This window comes from Sus scrofa, chromosome 14 (genome assembly GCF_054392235.1).
Source record: "Sus scrofa isolate SSC_HxYL_T2T_F1_AM1 chromosome 14, Sscrofa_HxYL_maternal_Yorkshire_Landrace_v2.0, whole genome shotgun sequence".
Lineage (NCBI taxonomy): Eukaryota > Metazoa > Chordata > Mammalia > Artiodactyla > Suidae > Sus > Sus scrofa.
In genome coordinates, this window is record NC_139396.1 from 70,077,295 (window position 1) to 70,094,959 (window position 17,665).

Consider the following 17,665-nt stretch of genomic DNA (forward strand, 5'->3'; position numbering starts at 1 on the left):
CATCCTAGTTCTGTCCTGGGTCTGTGGGATGTCCCTGCATGTGCCCTCTTCAAGACCTCCCCCAGGGGACATCAGGTGACACTGGGCAGGGACTGGCAGGAAGCTGATTTGCATGAAGGCCCTGCCCCCCCTCATGGCTCTGGGAGGCATCAAAAGGCCCGAGGGCCCCACCATCCAGCCCAGGAGGCTGAGGAGGCCGCGTCCCAGGAGTGTCCCCACCATGGCCTGGACGGTGCTTCTGATCGGGCTCCTCGCTGTCGGCTCAGGTCAGGGGCCGGGGATCTGCATCCTTGGGGGGCACCTGCAGGCCACTCTCAGGACCTTGTCTCCATAACAATCCCTGTCTCTCTCCTGTCATTTTAGGGGTGGATTCTCAGACTGTGATCCAGGAGCCGGCGATGTCAGTGTCTCTTGGAGGGACCGTCACACTCACCTGTGCCTATAGCTCTGGGTCAGTCACTAGTAGTAACTACCCTGGCTGGTTCCAGCAGACACCAGGCCAGCCTCCTCGAACTGTTATCTACAACACAAACAGCCGCCCGACAGGGGTCCCCAGTCGCTTCTCTGGAGCCATCTCTGGGAACAAAGCCGCCCTCACCATCACGGGGGCCCAGGCTGAGGACGAGGCCGACTACTTCTGTGCTCTGTATAAAAGTTGTACTAATGCCACAGTGATGTAAACCCATGGGGAAGTGGGACCCAAACCTCCTCCTGTGCTTAGAGACAGGAGAGGCAGAGGGAGGGTGGGGACGCTCAGCACCACCAGGGCGAGGGAGGCTCTGGCCCCATCTCCTGTCCAGGGGTTCATGGCCAAGGGCCTCCTCCAGTCTCCTCGGGGGTGTGGCCACCTCTCCAAGGGGACCCCTCTCTGCCTGTTATGCTGGGGAGGGAGCTTAGCTCCCAATTTCATCAACTAGCACTGAGCCTCAGAGACCCCTCCACTACCAGCAAGACTCTTCCTATTCAAACAGCACAAACACATATGCCCTCACCATACATTGGACGGCACAGATACATTCGTATTAATTTAACATCAGAAAGGAAGCACTAGCGGGAGCTTGCTGGAAACCCAATTTCCCAAACTCGTGCTACTGGATCAGAACCTTGGTTTGGCGTGTGTGAATCTTGGATCAACAAATGCCCCCCAAACAATGTAAGGACACCCAAGTTCCAGAGGTGTAACCTCCACCCCTATTGCTATGAAATCACCCTGAGAATTGCCCTGTGAAGTTCAGCCCAGGCACGTTAACATCCCAGGACACAGTCACTCCCCCAGGAACACTCAGAACCTCAGAGTCCTCAGGAACAGATTCAACATCTAAAGACACAGGGGATCCTCAGATTCAATTTCCAATTATGACTAGAACGTGGGAGGAATCCAGATTAGAATCTCTGCTCTCGAGAGACGTACTTGAGCTACTAGAGATGTGTTACTATTTAGAATTGGCTCTGGAAACCCTGGTAGCACCATGTGCAGACTCACCTGGGGCCACGACCCGAGGGCAGGGCTGGGGCTGCGTCACCTGGTGGATGTTCACTGAGACCTCCAGCACAGGCTAGGACTGTGAGGAGAAGCAGAAATATGAAATTTGGGGTTGTTTCCTTTCCTCTCTGTAGAAAACGATACAAGAAATCTATCATGGTGAGGTCATTCAAAATGTGAGGGAAAAGCAGTATTTGCAGAGATAGGTAAGGATTACACTCACGTGTGTAATTACATATCTGTATTTAGATATTCTATATACATCCATATGCGTGTGCTTATGTCCATATAATTGGGTTGTGTTAAGAAGAGATCATTCAGTCAGGGTCACCCACTTGGCTCTGAAACCCAGGGTCTCCCTCAACTGACCCTCTGGAGTCTGTGCCTCCTTGGCAAGGAGGAGACATTGTGTATCAGCCACGGCTTCTCCCCCAAAGGGCACAACAGGCCCGGTGTGCAATGCATGCTGGGAGACCGCAACTCAGGGGGGATGCGCCCAGTGGATGCAGATCAATCCTCAGGACTTCTGGGGACAAATGGAGCCTAAGGTCCCCCCAGGGTCACCAGAGCCAGGTAAAACACAGAGGGTTGAAGAAAGTACATTTACATCTTATCTATTATGAGCCCATTCTAGATCAGGTTTGCACAATACAAGAATTTGGATTTGGACAGCTTCTATTTTTTTTTTTTTTTTTTTTTGCTTTTTAGGCCCACACCCTCGGTCTATGGAGGTTCCCAGGGTACGGATCGAATCGGAGCTACAGCATCCAGCCTATGCCACAACCACAGCCACAGCCACAGCAACACAGGAACACAACTGAGTCTGGGACCTTCACCGCAGTTCATGGCAACAACAGATCCTTAACCTACTGGGCTAGGCTGGAGATCAAACCTGCAACCTCATGGATACCAGTCAGATTCGATACCACTGAACCATGACAGGAACTCCAGAATCGGTTGAGTTTGATCCCATGTGTGCTCTTAGAGATATTTAAGGAGTTTATCACTGTAGTTTCAGACCTTCTCAAAAAACACAAAACCAGAATCTGATCTCTTGGTTGGTGGATTTCCTCAAACATTTATGTAATGATGTGACACAACCTTTCAAAGAAAATAGAGCCAGAGGAACTCCCGTTGTGGCGCAGTGGTTAACAAATCCGACTAGGATCCATGAGGTTGCAGGTTTGGTCCCTGCCCTTGCTCAGTGGGTTAACGATCCGGCATTGCTGTGAGCTGTGGTGTAGGTTGCAGACGCGGCTCGGATCCCGCATTGCTGTGGCTCTGGTGTAGGCTGGTGGCTAAGGCTCCGATTAGACCTCTAGGCTGGGAATCTCCATATGCCGTGGGAGCGGCTCAAGAAATAACAAAAAGACAAAAAAAAAAAAAAAAAAAAAAAAAAAAGAAAGAAAGATAGAAAGAAAGAAAAGAAAATAGAGAAAGAAAGAGTAAAAACCAGTATGTTTATGAGGCCAAGTTTTCCATAATGCTATAAACAAAATACTTAAGAGAAAAACCCTAAAAGGCAGTATTATTCATGAATATATATATATATACACACACACACACACACATAGAGCTTGAAGAATTTGCACATTGAAGCTAGCAATAGAGCAAAATTCATTCATCTAGAAATTCTAGGGTGATTTAGCATTTGATAATCCATCAACGTAAATCTCACTTGAAAAGGAAAAAATATATGTGATCATCACCATAGACGTACATTGAAAATATTGAGCCACTCAACACTCTTGGATTATAGAAAATAAAGAAGAAGAAAAAGGAAATGTCTCAGTAAACTCCCAACACAATGGGATTTTCTCAACCTGATCAGGCGCACCTTTGGAAAGCCTATCTGGAAAAATCACACGAAAGGTTATTGACAATGTTTGCCCCAAGATCAGGGACCTGGTCTGGTCCAGAGTAGATCCCAACATCCAGAATGGGTTTTTGAGATGACACAGCATTGGGGTAAGAGAGGCAGAGGTTTATTCAACATTTCACCTCCCTGAGCAGGTGGTCTAGTTTCCTGTCTCAGACCACTTCACTCTGTGCTGTTCTCCCTGAAAACCTGTAACCCCTTAGGACAAGCCGGAGAAAACATCAGGGCAACCCAAATCAGGGGACGTTCTTCAAAACACTGCACCAGTGTTGCCCAAAGTCCTCACAGATGGGAGTCCTGTCATGGCTCCCTGCTGAGTAGCCCGACTAGCAGCCATGAGGCCACAGGTTTGATTCCCGGCCTCACTCCAGCATTGCCGTGAGCTGCCCTTTCTCAACGATGTGAACAACAAGGTAACTGAAAAATGGTCACAGACTGGAGGAGTCCAAAGAGTCCTGAATTTCCCCTCAGAGGTGACTTCAAGACAGGGCTTTCCCAGGAGGCAACCTCTGAACATCACCATCCAGGGCCCCCATCCCAGGAACAACAATGGACCTTCAGGGGGAGGGAACTCGTTTGCATGACTGGTTCCTCCTCTGTGGGGCCAGTGGACACAGGAGACCTCAGAAAATGTCGTGGACATTCTCATTCAGGAGCTCCTGCTGTGGGGCAAGGGGATCGCTGGCATCTTGGGAGAGCTGGGACGCAGGTTCAATCCCCCTCCCTGCACGGTGGGTTTAGGATCCTGCATGGCTGCCCCTGTGGCTTAGGTCACAACCTCTGGCTGGGATGTGACCCCTGGCCTGGGAAGTCCAAATATGGAGGTGTAACCAAACAAAGATAGAAGAAAACAAAAGGAATTCTCATTCAGACTACCTGATCTTGTGATTTCCTGTGAAGCGGTTTCATGAAAACTCTCTACTTTTTCTACAGTAATTACTATTTGACTTTTTTTTGGTCTTTTTAGTTTAGTTTAGTTTAGTTTAGTTTGCTTTTTAGGGCCACACTCACAGCATATGGAGATTCCCAGGCTAGGGGTTGCATCGGAGCTGCAGCTGCTGGCCTACACCACAGCCACAGCAATACAAGCCCCAAGCCGTGTCTACCACCTACACCACAGTTCACGGCAACGCAGGATGGAAGCCAAAACCTCACGCTTCCTAGTCAGATTCGTTTCCACTGTGCCACAGTGGGAACTCCTTTTTTTGTCTTTTTAGAGCCCCGCCCCGGGCATGTGCACGTTCCCAGGCTAGGGGTCGGATCGCAGCTGTAGCTGCTGGCCTCTGCCACAGCCACGGCAACACCACATCCAAGCCGAGCCTGCCACCTCCACAGCAGCTCACAGCAACGCCAGATCCTCAACCCACTGACCAAGGCCAGGGATCCAACCTGCGTCCTCATGGATACTCATCGGAGTCGTTTCCACTGAGCCACGATGGGAACTCCTGTTTCACGTTTTATCTTTGATAGGATCACTGTTGACAAAGTGTTCTTCTCTAGGAAAGTATAGGTTTCATCTAGTTTCTTAAATATTTCTTTTCCCATAATGCACTGGCATTCTAACACATGGACTCTCAGAGGAATAACTGCAGTCAGATTGTTCCCTTCCACCCAAACAACTCCCCCCAAGTTCAGTTACGGGCAGGCTGCATATAATTCCACAGTTTTTCTACTCTTGCAAAATGACTAGACATCTAGCCTAGGTGTACCGTCTAGACATATAAAAATGTCTAATTTATTTTGGTAAATGGCTATTTTTTTTTTTTTGACTATGACTAGATCGAATCCTCACCACAGCAGTGACAATGCCAGATCCTTAACCTGCTGAACCACCAGGGAACTCCGTGGGACCAGTGATTTTTTTTTATCATGGTTTTTTTTAATTACTCAATGAATTTATTACATTTATAGTGGTACAATGATCATCACACTCCAATTCTATAGGCTTTCCATCCCACAACTCCAGCACATCCCCCCAACCCCCATACTTCTCCACTGGAAACCAGAAGTTTTTCAAAGTCTGTGAGTCAGTATCTGTTCTGCAAAGAAGTTCATTCTGTCCTTTTTTCAGATTCCGCATGACGGTGAAAGCATTTGATGTTGGTGTCTCATTGTACGGCTGACTTCACTTAGCGTGATCATTTCTAGGTCCATGCATGTTGCTAAAAATGCCAGTATTTCGTTCCTTTCAATGGCTGAGTAATAGTCCATTGTGTATATGTACCACTTGTTCTTGATCCACTCCTCTGTCGATGGACATTTGAGTTGTTTCCATGTTATGGCTATTGAAAATAGTGCTGCATTGAACAAGGGACCAGTGATTTTTAAGGTTCGATCTTTAGGTCATTCTTTGATAAGGTTTGTCTTTTCTTTGGTTTTTTTTGGCTATTTCAGTGCTGCACCCTCGGCATTTGGAAATTCCCAGGCTAGGGGTCGAATCAGAGCTGCAGCTGCCGGCCAGAGCCACGGCCATAGCAACGCGGGATCCAAGGCGCATCTGCCACCTACACCACGGCTCACGGCAACAACAGAACCTTAACACACTGGGTGAGGCCAGCGATCGAACCCACATCCTTCTGATTCCTAGCCGGGTTTGTTAACTACTGAGCCACAGAGAGAACTCCCTGTTTGTTTGTTTGTTTGGGATTGAAGTTATCTTGTATCCAAAAAAAGCATGATGTAGAGTGGACTTTTTTTTCCAAGCAAATAATGTAAATATGTCTCATTTTAAACAGCCCCAATGGCAATCATTCTTGGGTATAAACAGTATTTACCTCAAATGCTCTGCTTGGGATGCTTGATCCTAACAACCGCCACATGACAGGCTCCCTTGAGAACAGACGCTGGCAAAAGCCGATCAGACGTTTAAGCAAAATGTTGTGAAGAAGGTCCCTAGGCCTGGCTGCCTGCAGACTGGGCCCTGTGCCTGGAGAACAGCTTCCTGGGAGTGAGTCACGTTATTACAAAATCTAGGAGTTCTGGCGGTGGCCCAGCAGAGATGAACCTGACTAGCATCCATGAGGACGCGGGTTTGATCCCCGGCCTTGCTCAGCAGGTTAAGGATCTGGTGTTGCCCCACTTGTGGCACAGGTCACAGATGGAGAACAGATTCAGTCCCCAGCCTGGGAACTTCCATAAGCCACGGGGGAGGCTGAAAACAGAAAAATCTGCATGTGTGACAGCATTGTGCCAAGAAGGGAGAAATAGTGAAATACCACAGAGATTCCTCAGCAGGACCTTCCAGGAACACCCACAGCCTCACGTCTCTACAGAGAAGAGCCCCTTCTCCTCAGAGCTGAGGGCCACACGGAAGGCGGGCTCTGGCCTCCCGGGAGGAGCCACATAGAGGAAGGGACCCAGTGTCCTGCACAGAAGGGGACCTGAAGGAATGGGGTTGTCACTACTCTGACTTAATCCTGAGCTCAGAGGAATTTGTGCCCAGGCACAACTCAATCCTGACCCCTGAGCAGCTAAGGGCACCCTGGACACACTCACACAGAGGGCCCTGAGGGAACGGGGGACACAGAACGGGTGCCTGGCCTGGCCCTAAAGCAAGGGACAGTGCTCAGAGCAGGGGGCAGGAGCTGTCCCTGAGGGGCTCTTGGCAGCAGGTCACATGCCGTGTCTGGGCCTGGACACCAGGGGGCGGTCGGGGTCTGATCACCTGGGTCTCAGGGGGATGAGAGCTGGGACCAGCCAACAGGAACTGCCTGGTGCCCTTTGTTCAGGGATCCCATCTGAGAGCTCCCCCTCTCTGGGCCCACCTGGCCATGCCCCTGCCCACCCCCAGGCCACCCTCAGGCAGAGGGACCTGACCCAGGGCTCACTGAGGGGTCAGAGAGCCCAGGGAATGGGGGTGGGGGTGTCGTGTCATTTGCATGAAGGGCTCTGCCCTCCCTCAGAGGTTGAAGAGGGGCAGGACAGATTGGGGGTTGCTCTGCTTCAGCTGTGGGGCCACAGAAGGCAGGGGCTGGAGGAGGGGGCCCGTGGGCAGCAGGGGGTGCCCACAGAGTCCTGAGAGTGGGTGCTGGGCCAGACAGCTGGGAGCCCCCAGGGTGCAGGGGGCTGGGCACACTGTCCTCACTGAGGTGGACCCTCCTCCCTGAGGCCTGGTCACCACCCGGGAGCTCCTGGCCAGGCTCCCTCACCCCCGTGGCTCAGATCTGGGTTCCCCCCGCCCTGTCCCCTGTGGACTCTTGGCCTAGCCTGGGTCAGGGAGGGGCTGGTAGAAGGCGGGGAATCAGAATGAGCCCCAAGGAGGAGCAGGGCTCCTGGGAGAGTCTGCCCAGAGGACGAGCCCAGCCTGTGGGCAGGGGCCCCCGTGTAACCTGTGCAGTTAGGGGTGGGAATGTGAGCATTAGCCCATTACCCACACGACCGGCTGTGTCTGTTCTTAGGAGGCTTTGTTATTTGTGGTGCTAAATTTATAATTTTCATTTACTTAATATCAGCTAAAACCTGTATATCAGAATAAATGACTTTTGGTACCAGTGCCAGTAATTCATCTAGTATTGGAATATGTTAAAATTTTGTTTAGAGTATTTTTATAGATATTCAATGATAGTGGCTTGTAATATTCCATAAAGGAATTTTATTCACCAGGTTCATTGTAAGACCTTAAAGTGCTTTTTCAAAGAACTAGGACTTCTTATTTGCATCGGTTTCACATTTTTTGGTCTTTTTAGGGCCACATCTATCCGAAGTGGAAGTTCCCTGGCTAGGGGTCGAACTGGAGCTGCAGCTGCCCGCCACAGACACTGCCACACGGGATCCAAGCCATATCTGGGAGACCTACACCACAGCTCATGGCATCGCCAGATGTTTAACCCACGGAGCAAGGCCAGGAATAGAACCCGTGTCCTCATGGATACTAGGCGGATACGTTACTGCAGAGCCACACTGGGGACTCCAGAACTAGGATATTTTTAAACTCTTTCAATGTTTTCTAAAAACAGAAAACCACAAGCAAGACTATGGGACCATGTGTTCTTTGAGGTATTATTACATGCTGCAGTGAAAATGTATATAACACATCTTTCTATGGAGGAATTCCATAATAACATTTTCTTTTTTTTTTTTTTGTAAGAAATCAAACTGTTCATATATTTTCTATAATGGAGCCAATGCTGCATCTTGTTAGAAAACTAAGCATTTTATCTCTATTTTTCTAGAAGTTCTTAGATTGGTTCCTTTTTCATTTTCCACAAGTTCCCCTAGGAGGTGCTGTGGACCTGCCTCCTGGGCCCCTGCACAGCTGCCCAGGGAGGACCCTTCCCTCCCGGAGCTGGCCCTCGGGATGAGGCCTCTGTGCTCCCTGGTGGGTCCTCTCTGGCTGGCAGAGTCCCCTGAGCAGGGACTTGCCTGCTGTCAGCAGGTGCTTCCTCCCAGGGGCTCCCAATGGGAAGGGTCCCGTGCAGCCCCCGAGGCCGGGCTGGGAGCTGAGCCCCAGCTCCAGGGACCAGGGAGACCGGGGAGGTCCCTGGCTGGACCCCCACTGGCATGGGTAGCCCTTCCCTGGCAGAGGCTGGATGAGAAAAAAAGACGTGGGCAGCCCAGCCCCTCTGTGGGCACCAGAGGCTGGGAGCACCATGGCCTGGACTCCTCTGCTGATCGTGCGCCTCTGTCACTGCACAGGTAGGGACAGGCCTGGGGGCCCAGGGGCCAGTGCCCAGCCTGCGTCAGCCCCTGGGGCTCAGAGTCTTGGCGTTTTTGCTGCAGCTCCTGCCCCGTGTCCCCCTTGTGTCTGTGTCTGCAGGGTCCCTCTCCCAGGCTGTGCTGACGCAGCCGCCCTCCCTCTCTGCCTCTCCTGGACCATCAGCCAGGCTCCCCTGCACCCTGAGCAGTGGCTCCAGTGTTGGCAGCTACCACATATCCTGGTATCAGCGGAAGCCTGGGAGCCCTCCCTGGTACCTCCTGAGGTTCTAGTAAGGACCATGGCTCGGGGGTCCCCAGCTGCTTCTCTGGGGACAAAGATGCCTTGGCCAATGTGGGGCTTCTGGTCATCTCTGGGCTGCAGTCCGAGGATGAGGCTGACTGTGACTGTCTCAACTGGCTTCTCACTGTACTTCTCACTGTGACACAGGCAGATGGGAACGGGGGACCAAACAATACCCTGTCTGAGTCTTAGTATTGAAACTTTTAAGTATTTCAAATTACTGACATGTGTATAAATTTTACTTCACTCACCGACAGGTCAGAATGAGTCTACCTGCTAAGAGGCATTCAATTTTTCTGAAGTCTCAGATAAATATAAACAAAAACAAATCAAATCTATTATAACAAATAAAATAAAATAGAAAAAAATATAAATATATTATGTAGGAGTTCCCGTCGTGGCGCAGTGGTTAACGAATCCCACTAGGAACCATGAGGTTGCGGGTTCGATCCTTGCCCTTGCTCAGTGGGTTAAGGATCCGGCATTGCCGTGAGCTGTGGTGTAGGCTGTAGACGCAGCTCGGATCCCGCATTGCTCTGGCTGTGGCTTAGGATGCGACTATAGCTCCAATTCGATCCCTAGCCTGGGAACCTCCATATGCTGCGAGAGCGACCCAAGAAATGGCAAAAAGACAAAAAAATAATAATAATGATAAAAATAAATAAATAAATATATTATGTAGTCCATCAATGTATATGATAAATAATATGAATATACTAAGATGTAAAAATATGAATAAAACATTTAACATAGGACAAACAAAAATAAGTCAAATAAAGTATAAAAATGTCCCCACTGTGACTATCACCAGATCGGCTTTGGCCTCTGTTGGCACTCGAGCTAAGGGTTCCAGACAATGTCACACACTCCCCTCCTTGGCCACCTTTATGGGGTCCATGAACACGTCTCCTCTCCTGACTGGTCTCCCACGGCAGACAGAATCCCTCTGTGCCCAGGTACAAACCAGCCCTTGCGGGTCCTGGCTACGATGACAAGGAAGCCGAGGTCCAGCCTCTGTGCCCTGGGAGACCCGGGGGCCTCTGCCACCCCCTGCATGTCCCTCTCTTGGTCCAGGCTTCGTGCTCCCGCCCTGGACCCTGACACCTCCAGGATGCTGGGTGTCTCCCTTTCTCTTCAGCTTCAACTCTGAGCAGCTCCTCCTGTCCAGCTGAGTCATTAACGGCCTTATGTCCAAGGCTCATGGAGGCCCCGCCACGCACGCACTTTCTCCGCGTTCACCCCATGGCCTTTCCCACGTTTCCCTCTCTGGTCCTTTGTTTGGGCCCTTCTGTTCCATAACATGAACTGGGTTTCTTTTTAATACTTTTTATTTTTTCCATCATAGTTGGTGTACAGTGTTCTGTCACTGTACAGCAAAGTGACCAGGTCACACACACACACACACAAATATATATATACATTCCTTTTTTCACATTATCCTCCATCCTGTTCCATCATAAGTGACTAGATATAGTTCCCTGTGCCACACAGCAAGATCTCATTGCTTATCCAGACCAAATGCAATAGTTTGCATCTATTAACAACAGCGAACTGGGTCTTTTAAATCCAACTTTCAGGGCTCCCATCTGGGTTCAGGGGAAAAGAAACTGACTTGCATCCATGAGGAAGCAGGTTGGATCCCTGGCCTCACTCAGTCGGTTAAGGATCTGGCGTTGCTGTGAGCTGTGATGTCGGTCACAGATGCGTCTCAGATCTGGCGTGGCTGTGGCTGTGGCTGTGGCTGTGGCTGTGGTGTAGGCCAGCGGCTACAGCTCTGATTCAACCCCCAGCCTGGGAACATCCAGCCATATGCCACTGGAGAGGGGGCCTAAAAAGATGAAAAAAATTTTTTTTAATCTAAAAAATTAAAAACAAATCCTAACCAAATCAAATTCATGGAAATCTTCAGAAATGCACTGCTTGAGGCCAGGGTGGATCAGGAGAGAGAAAACGGGGGTTTAGGCCAGAATTGGAGAAAGAAATGTGAAAAGTTTAAAAATGTGAAAGTTCCACGTATTGTTTAGGTGTCCATCTTTGTATGGAAAAACTTGCAAAACTAGCCAAAACGAGTCCAAAGAAAGGAATCAGCAGCAGCATAACATTCAGGAGCGAGTGAGAACCACCAAAGCCATCAAGGATGGGAGAGGTTTTCTCGCAACAGCGTCCTATCCTCAAGGCAAAGTCAGACATGAGAGTGAGGACTCCATGAACCTCACAGGCAGCCCTTCAACCACAACAACCACACAAACCAACCTGGAAACTTCTCCAGGGAGAAGCAGTACTTGCTGGGACAGCACTGGGGCCTCTGGATACCTTTCAGCTTTAAACGTGGCTCAAGGTGGTTACATTCTGGTATTGACCCCAGGAGCAAAGGGGAAGCCAATTCACACATCAGGGAATCCTGAACTATCAGGTACCCAGCCTTCCGTTTAGCTGGCAGTGGTCATGAGGGACCTGGGAAAGGAAAGTTTCAGTCCAAACTGCCCTGAGGGGCCCCATTCTACTGCCCTGGGCAGTGACATCAGAAAGATCCACTGGCAATGCCACAAACCCTTCCAGGAGGCTGGGGCTGTGAGGTGGGTCTGAGCCCAGCAGGGGGCGCTGGGGGACTGTCTTGAGAGCTGAGGGTCCTGGGCCAGGCAGCCTGGGGATACCCTCCACTGGCTCTGGCCCCCATGGCAGCTGAGTCCTCACTCAAGTGTGTCTGTCCTGCCCCTGGGCCCCCAGGAGACCCTCAAGCCCTCAGCTCTGAGGAACACATGTGCCTCTGACATCCTCCTCCTCTGCCACTGAGTCACTCACTGGCCAGCCGTGCTGTTCTGTTCAGGCAACGTCAGGGGGACAATCACACAGCAGAGATGAATGTCCTTGAGGATGGTGACCTGCATGCTACCTGGACAGAGGATGAGGGACCCCGGAGTGGGACTGTCTCCACACCAACCCTTGAGCCTCACAGGCAGGCTCTGGGCTCCCCTGCGGGACCTGGATTCTTCCTTCATCCCCTCACTCACTGAACCCGGCTGTCCTGTGGGGGTGGTGACTGGATGTGGGTCTGGGGGCATTTGCACTGCCTGGTGCTCCTGTCATCGGGGTACAGGGGTGGGGCAATCTGTCTTTCTGCCACCTTCTCACCCTCCTTCCAGGGACGGGGGTCACATGCTCATGGCTCTGCCGTCATAATGTCTAGATTTTTCTTTAAAAAATACGTAACATATATGTTAAAATAGAAAGACCGTAAACTCTTTTTCTCATTCGAGAAAATAATCCTTTGGTAAAGTTAAAGTTACTCCAAAAACAGATGCTTCTTACAGGAGGAGGCTGTCACCCCAGACTTGCTGTGCAGCTCAACCTGTCACCCCCAGGCGCCACTTGCGCCATTTCCTGCGACAGGGGCCAGCACCGAGCCAGGGAGACCCTTTCCCATCTGCCGCAGACTTGGGTGCAGGGATGTCCCAGGGGACCCAGTGCTGAGGGGGAGGGAGGCTGAGCTCCCACTGAGAAGACCAGCAGGCCCTTCACTGAGGAAGCAGGAAACAGCCCAGGGATGGGGGAGGGTGGCATGAGCTCCATTCCTGGGCCAGGAGAAGCGGACAGCCCAGCTCCTCCTTTTGCCCTCAGGCTCCAGGAAAGGGCCTGAGGACTGTGGTCACAGGGGCATGGGCAGCATGTTGGGGGAAGAATGTCACCCCCATCCCTCACTGTCTCATCCCAGTTCTGTCCTTGGTCTGTGGGATGTCCCAGCATCTGCCCCCTTCAAGACCTCCCCCAGGGAACATCAGGTGACACTGGGCAGGGACTGGCAGGAAGCTGATTTGCATGAAGGCCCTGCCCCCCCTCATGGCTCTGGGAGGCATCAAAAGGCCCGAGGGCCCCACCATCCAGCCCAGGAGGCTGAGGAGGCCGCGTCCCAGGAGTGTCCCCACCATGGCCTGGACGGTGCTTCTGATCGGGCTCCTCGCTGTCGGCTCAGGTCAGGGGCCTGGGCTCTGCATCCTTGGGGGGCACCTGCGGGCCACTCTCAGGACCTTGTCTCCATAACAATCCCTGTCTCTCTCCTGTCATTTTAGGGGTGGATTCTCAGACTGTGATCCAGGAGCCGGCGATGTCAGTGTCTCTTGGAGGGACCGTCACACTCAGCTGTGCCTTTAGCTCTGGGTCAGTCACTAGTAGTAACTACCCAAGCTGGTACCAGCAGACACCAGGCCAGCCTCCCCGACAGCTGATCTACAGCACAAACAGCCGCCCGACTGGGGTCCCCAGTCGCTTCTCTGGAGCCATCTCTGGGAACAAAGCCACCCTCACCATCACGGGGGCCCAGGCTGAGGACGAGGCCGACTACTTCTGTGCTCTGTATAAGGGAAGTGGTACCTACACTTAGACACAGTGATGTAAACCCGTGGGGAAGTGGGACCCAAACCTCCACCTGTGCTCAGAGGGCTCAGCCCTTAGAGGCAGGAGAGGCAGAGGGAGGGTGGGGACATACATGAGCTACTGGAGGACATTTTATTCTTAGAATTGGCTCTGGAAACCCTGACACCACCCCTGTGCTGACTCACCTGGGGCCAGGACCCGAGGGCAGGGCTGGGGCTGTGTCCCCTCTGGGATGATCCCTGAGGCCTCCAGCACAGGCTATGACTGGGAGGAGAAGAGAAGGGTGACATTTGAGGTTATTTCCTTTCCTCTCTATCGAAAATGATGTTAGAAAACTATCATGTAGAGGTCATTCCAAATGTGAGGGAAAAGGAAATACTTGCATAGAGATGTTAGGGTTATACTCATACATATGTAATTACATATTTATATATAAATATTCGATATGAAATACATGCATGTGCTTATATCATATAATCCAGTGTGTCTCAAGAAGAGGTCATTTAGTCGAGGTCACCCACCTGGCTCTGAAACCCAAAGTCTCCCTGAACGGGCACTCTGGAGGCTGTGACTCTGTGGCAAGGGGGGAGAAATTGTGTGGCAGTCATGGCTTCCTACCAAGGACACAACACGCCGTGTGTGCAATGCATGCTGGGAGACACCGAACTCAGGGGAGATGTGCCCAGTGGGTGCAGGTCAATGGATAGGTCTTCTGGGGACAATCAGAGCCTTTGTCTCCCCAGAGCCACCTGCTCCCAGGTAAACACCAAGGGACTCTGGAAAGTAACAAACTGCATCTTATCTATCAAGGCCACATTCTAGACAAGGTTTCACAATACTTGAAGTTGGATTTGGACCGCCTTTTTAAAAAATATTTTATAATTTTTTTTCTTTTTGCTGCTGAGGGCCACATCCTCGGCATATGGAGGTTCCCAGGCTACGGGTCGAATTGAAGCTATAGCTTCCTGCCTCCAGCCACAGCCACAGCCACAGCCACAGCAATGCAGGATCCCAGCCCAGTCTGGGACCTACAGCACAGCTCATGGCAGCGCTGGGTCCTTAACCCACTGGGACAGGCCAAGGATTGAACCCCAGTCTTCGTGGACACTACTTTGGTTCATTACCACTGAGCCTTGCGAGGAACTCTGCAATCAGTACAGTTTAATGCCTGTTTGCTGTCACAGATATTTAAGCAGTTTATCACTGTAGTTTCGGACCTTCTCAAAAGACACAAATCCAAAATCACAGATCTCTTGGTTGGTGGATTTCATCAAACTTTAAGTATGAAATAGTAACGATTTTACACAAACTTTCAAAGAAAATAGAGAAAGAAGCAGTGAGACCCAGTATGTCTATGAGGCCAAGTTTTCCCCAACTCTATAAACAGACAACATACTCAAAAACAAACCCAAAAGCCAATATTTTTCATGAATATACATACACATAGGCCTTGAAGTATGTGCATGTTGAAGCTGGCAATACAGCAACAGTGATCCATCCAGAAATTCTAGGGTGATGTACCATTTGATAATCTGTACATCCAATCTCACTTGAAGCGGAAAAAATATATATGATCATCTCCATAGATGTACATGTGAAACTAATGAGCCACTCAACATTTGTTGTTTTTACAAAATTAAGAAAAAGGAAACCTCTCAGTAAGCCAGCAATACAATGGGATTTACTCAACCTGATCAAATGCACCTATGAAGAGCTTATCTCGAAAAATCACACTAAATGTTATAGACAAGGTTTGCCCCAAGATCAGGGTCCTGGTCTGGTCCAGAGTAGATCCCAGCATCCGGTATGAGTCTTTGAGATGACACAGCATTGGGGTTAGAGAGGCAGAGTTGAGTGTGGCAGAGATTCATTCCACATTTCTCCTCCCTGAGCAGATGGTCTAGTTTCCTGTCTCAGACCACTTCACTTCTGTGCTGTTCTCCCTGAAAACCTGTAACCTTAGGACAAGCCTGAGAAAACATCAGGGCAACCCAAATCAGGGGACGTTCTTCAAAACACTGCACCTATGTTGTCCAAAATCCTCAGAGACAGGGAAAGCCAGGTAGCTGGAAAGTGGTCACAGATTGGAGGAGTCCAAGTAGCATGATTTGGAAAAATGCAACCTGGATTCCAGCTCTGGCTGCAGGAACAGGAAAAATGATGTGAGAGGAAACTGGAGTTTGACCTGCTACCAGCAGGGGCGCTGTGGGGAGGGTTCTGGGCGCTGTGAGCAGAGGGCGCTCAGGGATGGGAAAGTTCTCCCCTGACTGCAAACCTGGGGCTTGGGCCTCAGATCACTGACTTGATGGAGAACCTGAAGCTGTGGCTCCTGGAAGCGACTCCTGCTTTCAGGCTTGTGTATTTCCCCATCGAAGGTACTTCAATGCAGGGCCCTCGCAGGAGGCAACCTCAGAGCATCACTCTCCAGGGGCCCCATCCCAGGAACAAGAATGGACCCTTAGGAGGAGGGAACTCATTTGCATGACTAGCTTCTCCTCTGCGGGGGGCCAGTGAACAAAGGAGATCTTAGAAAATTTGGTAGAGGAGTTCCCAACCCATGGCTCATCGATAAAGATGCTGACTATCCACGAGTATCCACGAGAAAGCAGTCCAACAACTCCTGGCGTGCTTAGTGGGTTAAGGATGTGGGGTTGCAGTGAGCTGTGTTGGAGGTCACAGATGCAGCTCAGATCCTGTGTTGCTGTGGCTGTGGTGCGGCCGGCGACAGGGCAGCTCTGATTCCACCCTTAGCTTGGGAACTTCCATATGCCCTGGATGTAGCCCTGCATGACCACAGCAAATAAATAAATAAATAAATAAATAAATAAATAAATAAATAAATAAATAAATAAATAAATAAATAAAAATTGGTAGACATTCTCTTTCAGGTGTTCCTGCTGTGGGGCAATGGGATTCAGCAGGGTCGTGGGAGCACTGGTACAGGTTGGATTCCTCTCCAGGCACAGTGGGTTATGGGTCCTCCTTGGCTGCACCTGCGGCTTAGTTCGACACTGTGTCCTGGATCTGATCCCTTGCCTGGGAAGTCCACATGCCCGGGAGTGGACAAGAAAAGGAAAAAAAAAGGGGGTGGGGAGTATTCTCATTCAGAATAGTGGCATCTTGTGATTTCCTGTGAAGTGGTTTCATGATTAAGTTTTCTACTTTTTCTTTTGTGGGGTTTTAGTGCCATACCTATGGTATCTACTTTTTCTGTAACGATTACAGTTTGACTTTGTATCTTTTTTTTCTGTCTTTTTTCTAGGGCTGCACCCGGGGCATATGAAGTTCCTAAGCTAGGGAGCGAATAGGAGCTGCAGCTGCTGGCCCACATCACAGCCTCAGCAACAGGGGGATCTGAGCCCTGTCTCTGACCTACACCACAGCTCAAGGCAACTCCGGATCCTTAACCCAATGGGCTAGGCCAGGGATCGAACCCCCATCCTCAGGGATAGTAGTTGGGATCCTTACTGCTGAGCCATAGCAGGAACTCCTATCTTTTTATCTTTCACAGGATCAGTTTTGGAAAACTGGATTTCTCTAGGAAAGGACAGGTTTCTTAAAATTGCTTTTCTCAGAATTCACTGACGTTCTAACACATGGAACCTCAGAGAAGGACAAATGGCAGTCAGAGTGTTCCTTTCTATCTAAACAGCTCCTCAAATAAATTCCCCTAGTGCCGGCTGCATATAATTTTTGTAGTCATATAAAAAGTCTCTCTCTCTTTTTTTTTTTTCCTTTGTAAGTGAAACCAATGATCATTTTCTTTCTTCTTTTTTTTTTTTTTTGGTGTATGACTGGGTGGGCTAAGGATCAAATTCTCACCACAGCAATGAAAATACCAGATCCTTAACCTGCTGAGCCCGGAGGGAACTCAAAGGACCAGTGATTTTTAAGGTTTGATCTTATGGTAATTTTTTGGCAAGGTTTGTCTTTGTTTGTTTGTTTGTTTGTTTGTGGTTAAAGTTACCTTTTAAAAAAATATGGTGTAGAGTGTACG

General features: G+C 50.0%; 1 protein-coding gene and 1 long non-coding RNA gene across 2 annotated transcripts in view; one reads left to right on the plus strand and one right to left on the minus strand.

The window, feature by feature from the left end:
• LOC100152327 (immunoglobulin lambda-like polypeptide 5) overlaps positions 1-17,665 on the plus strand; it is a 199,812-nt gene that overhangs the window by 16,839 nt on the left and 165,308 nt on the right. The window contains 2 exon segments of the mRNA NM_001243319.1: positions 13,520-13,650; positions 13,653-13,658. Coding sequence (NP_001230248.1) covers positions 13,520-13,650; positions 13,653-13,658 — 137 coding nt within the window.
• On the minus strand, positions 10,608-13,673 carry LOC146396654 (uncharacterized). The gene is made up of 2 exons (XR_014825972.1): positions 11,171-13,673; positions 10,608-11,125 (listed from the first exon to the last, which is right to left on the minus strand). It is a non-coding gene; the product is annotated as an uncharacterized LOC146396654 (long non-coding RNA).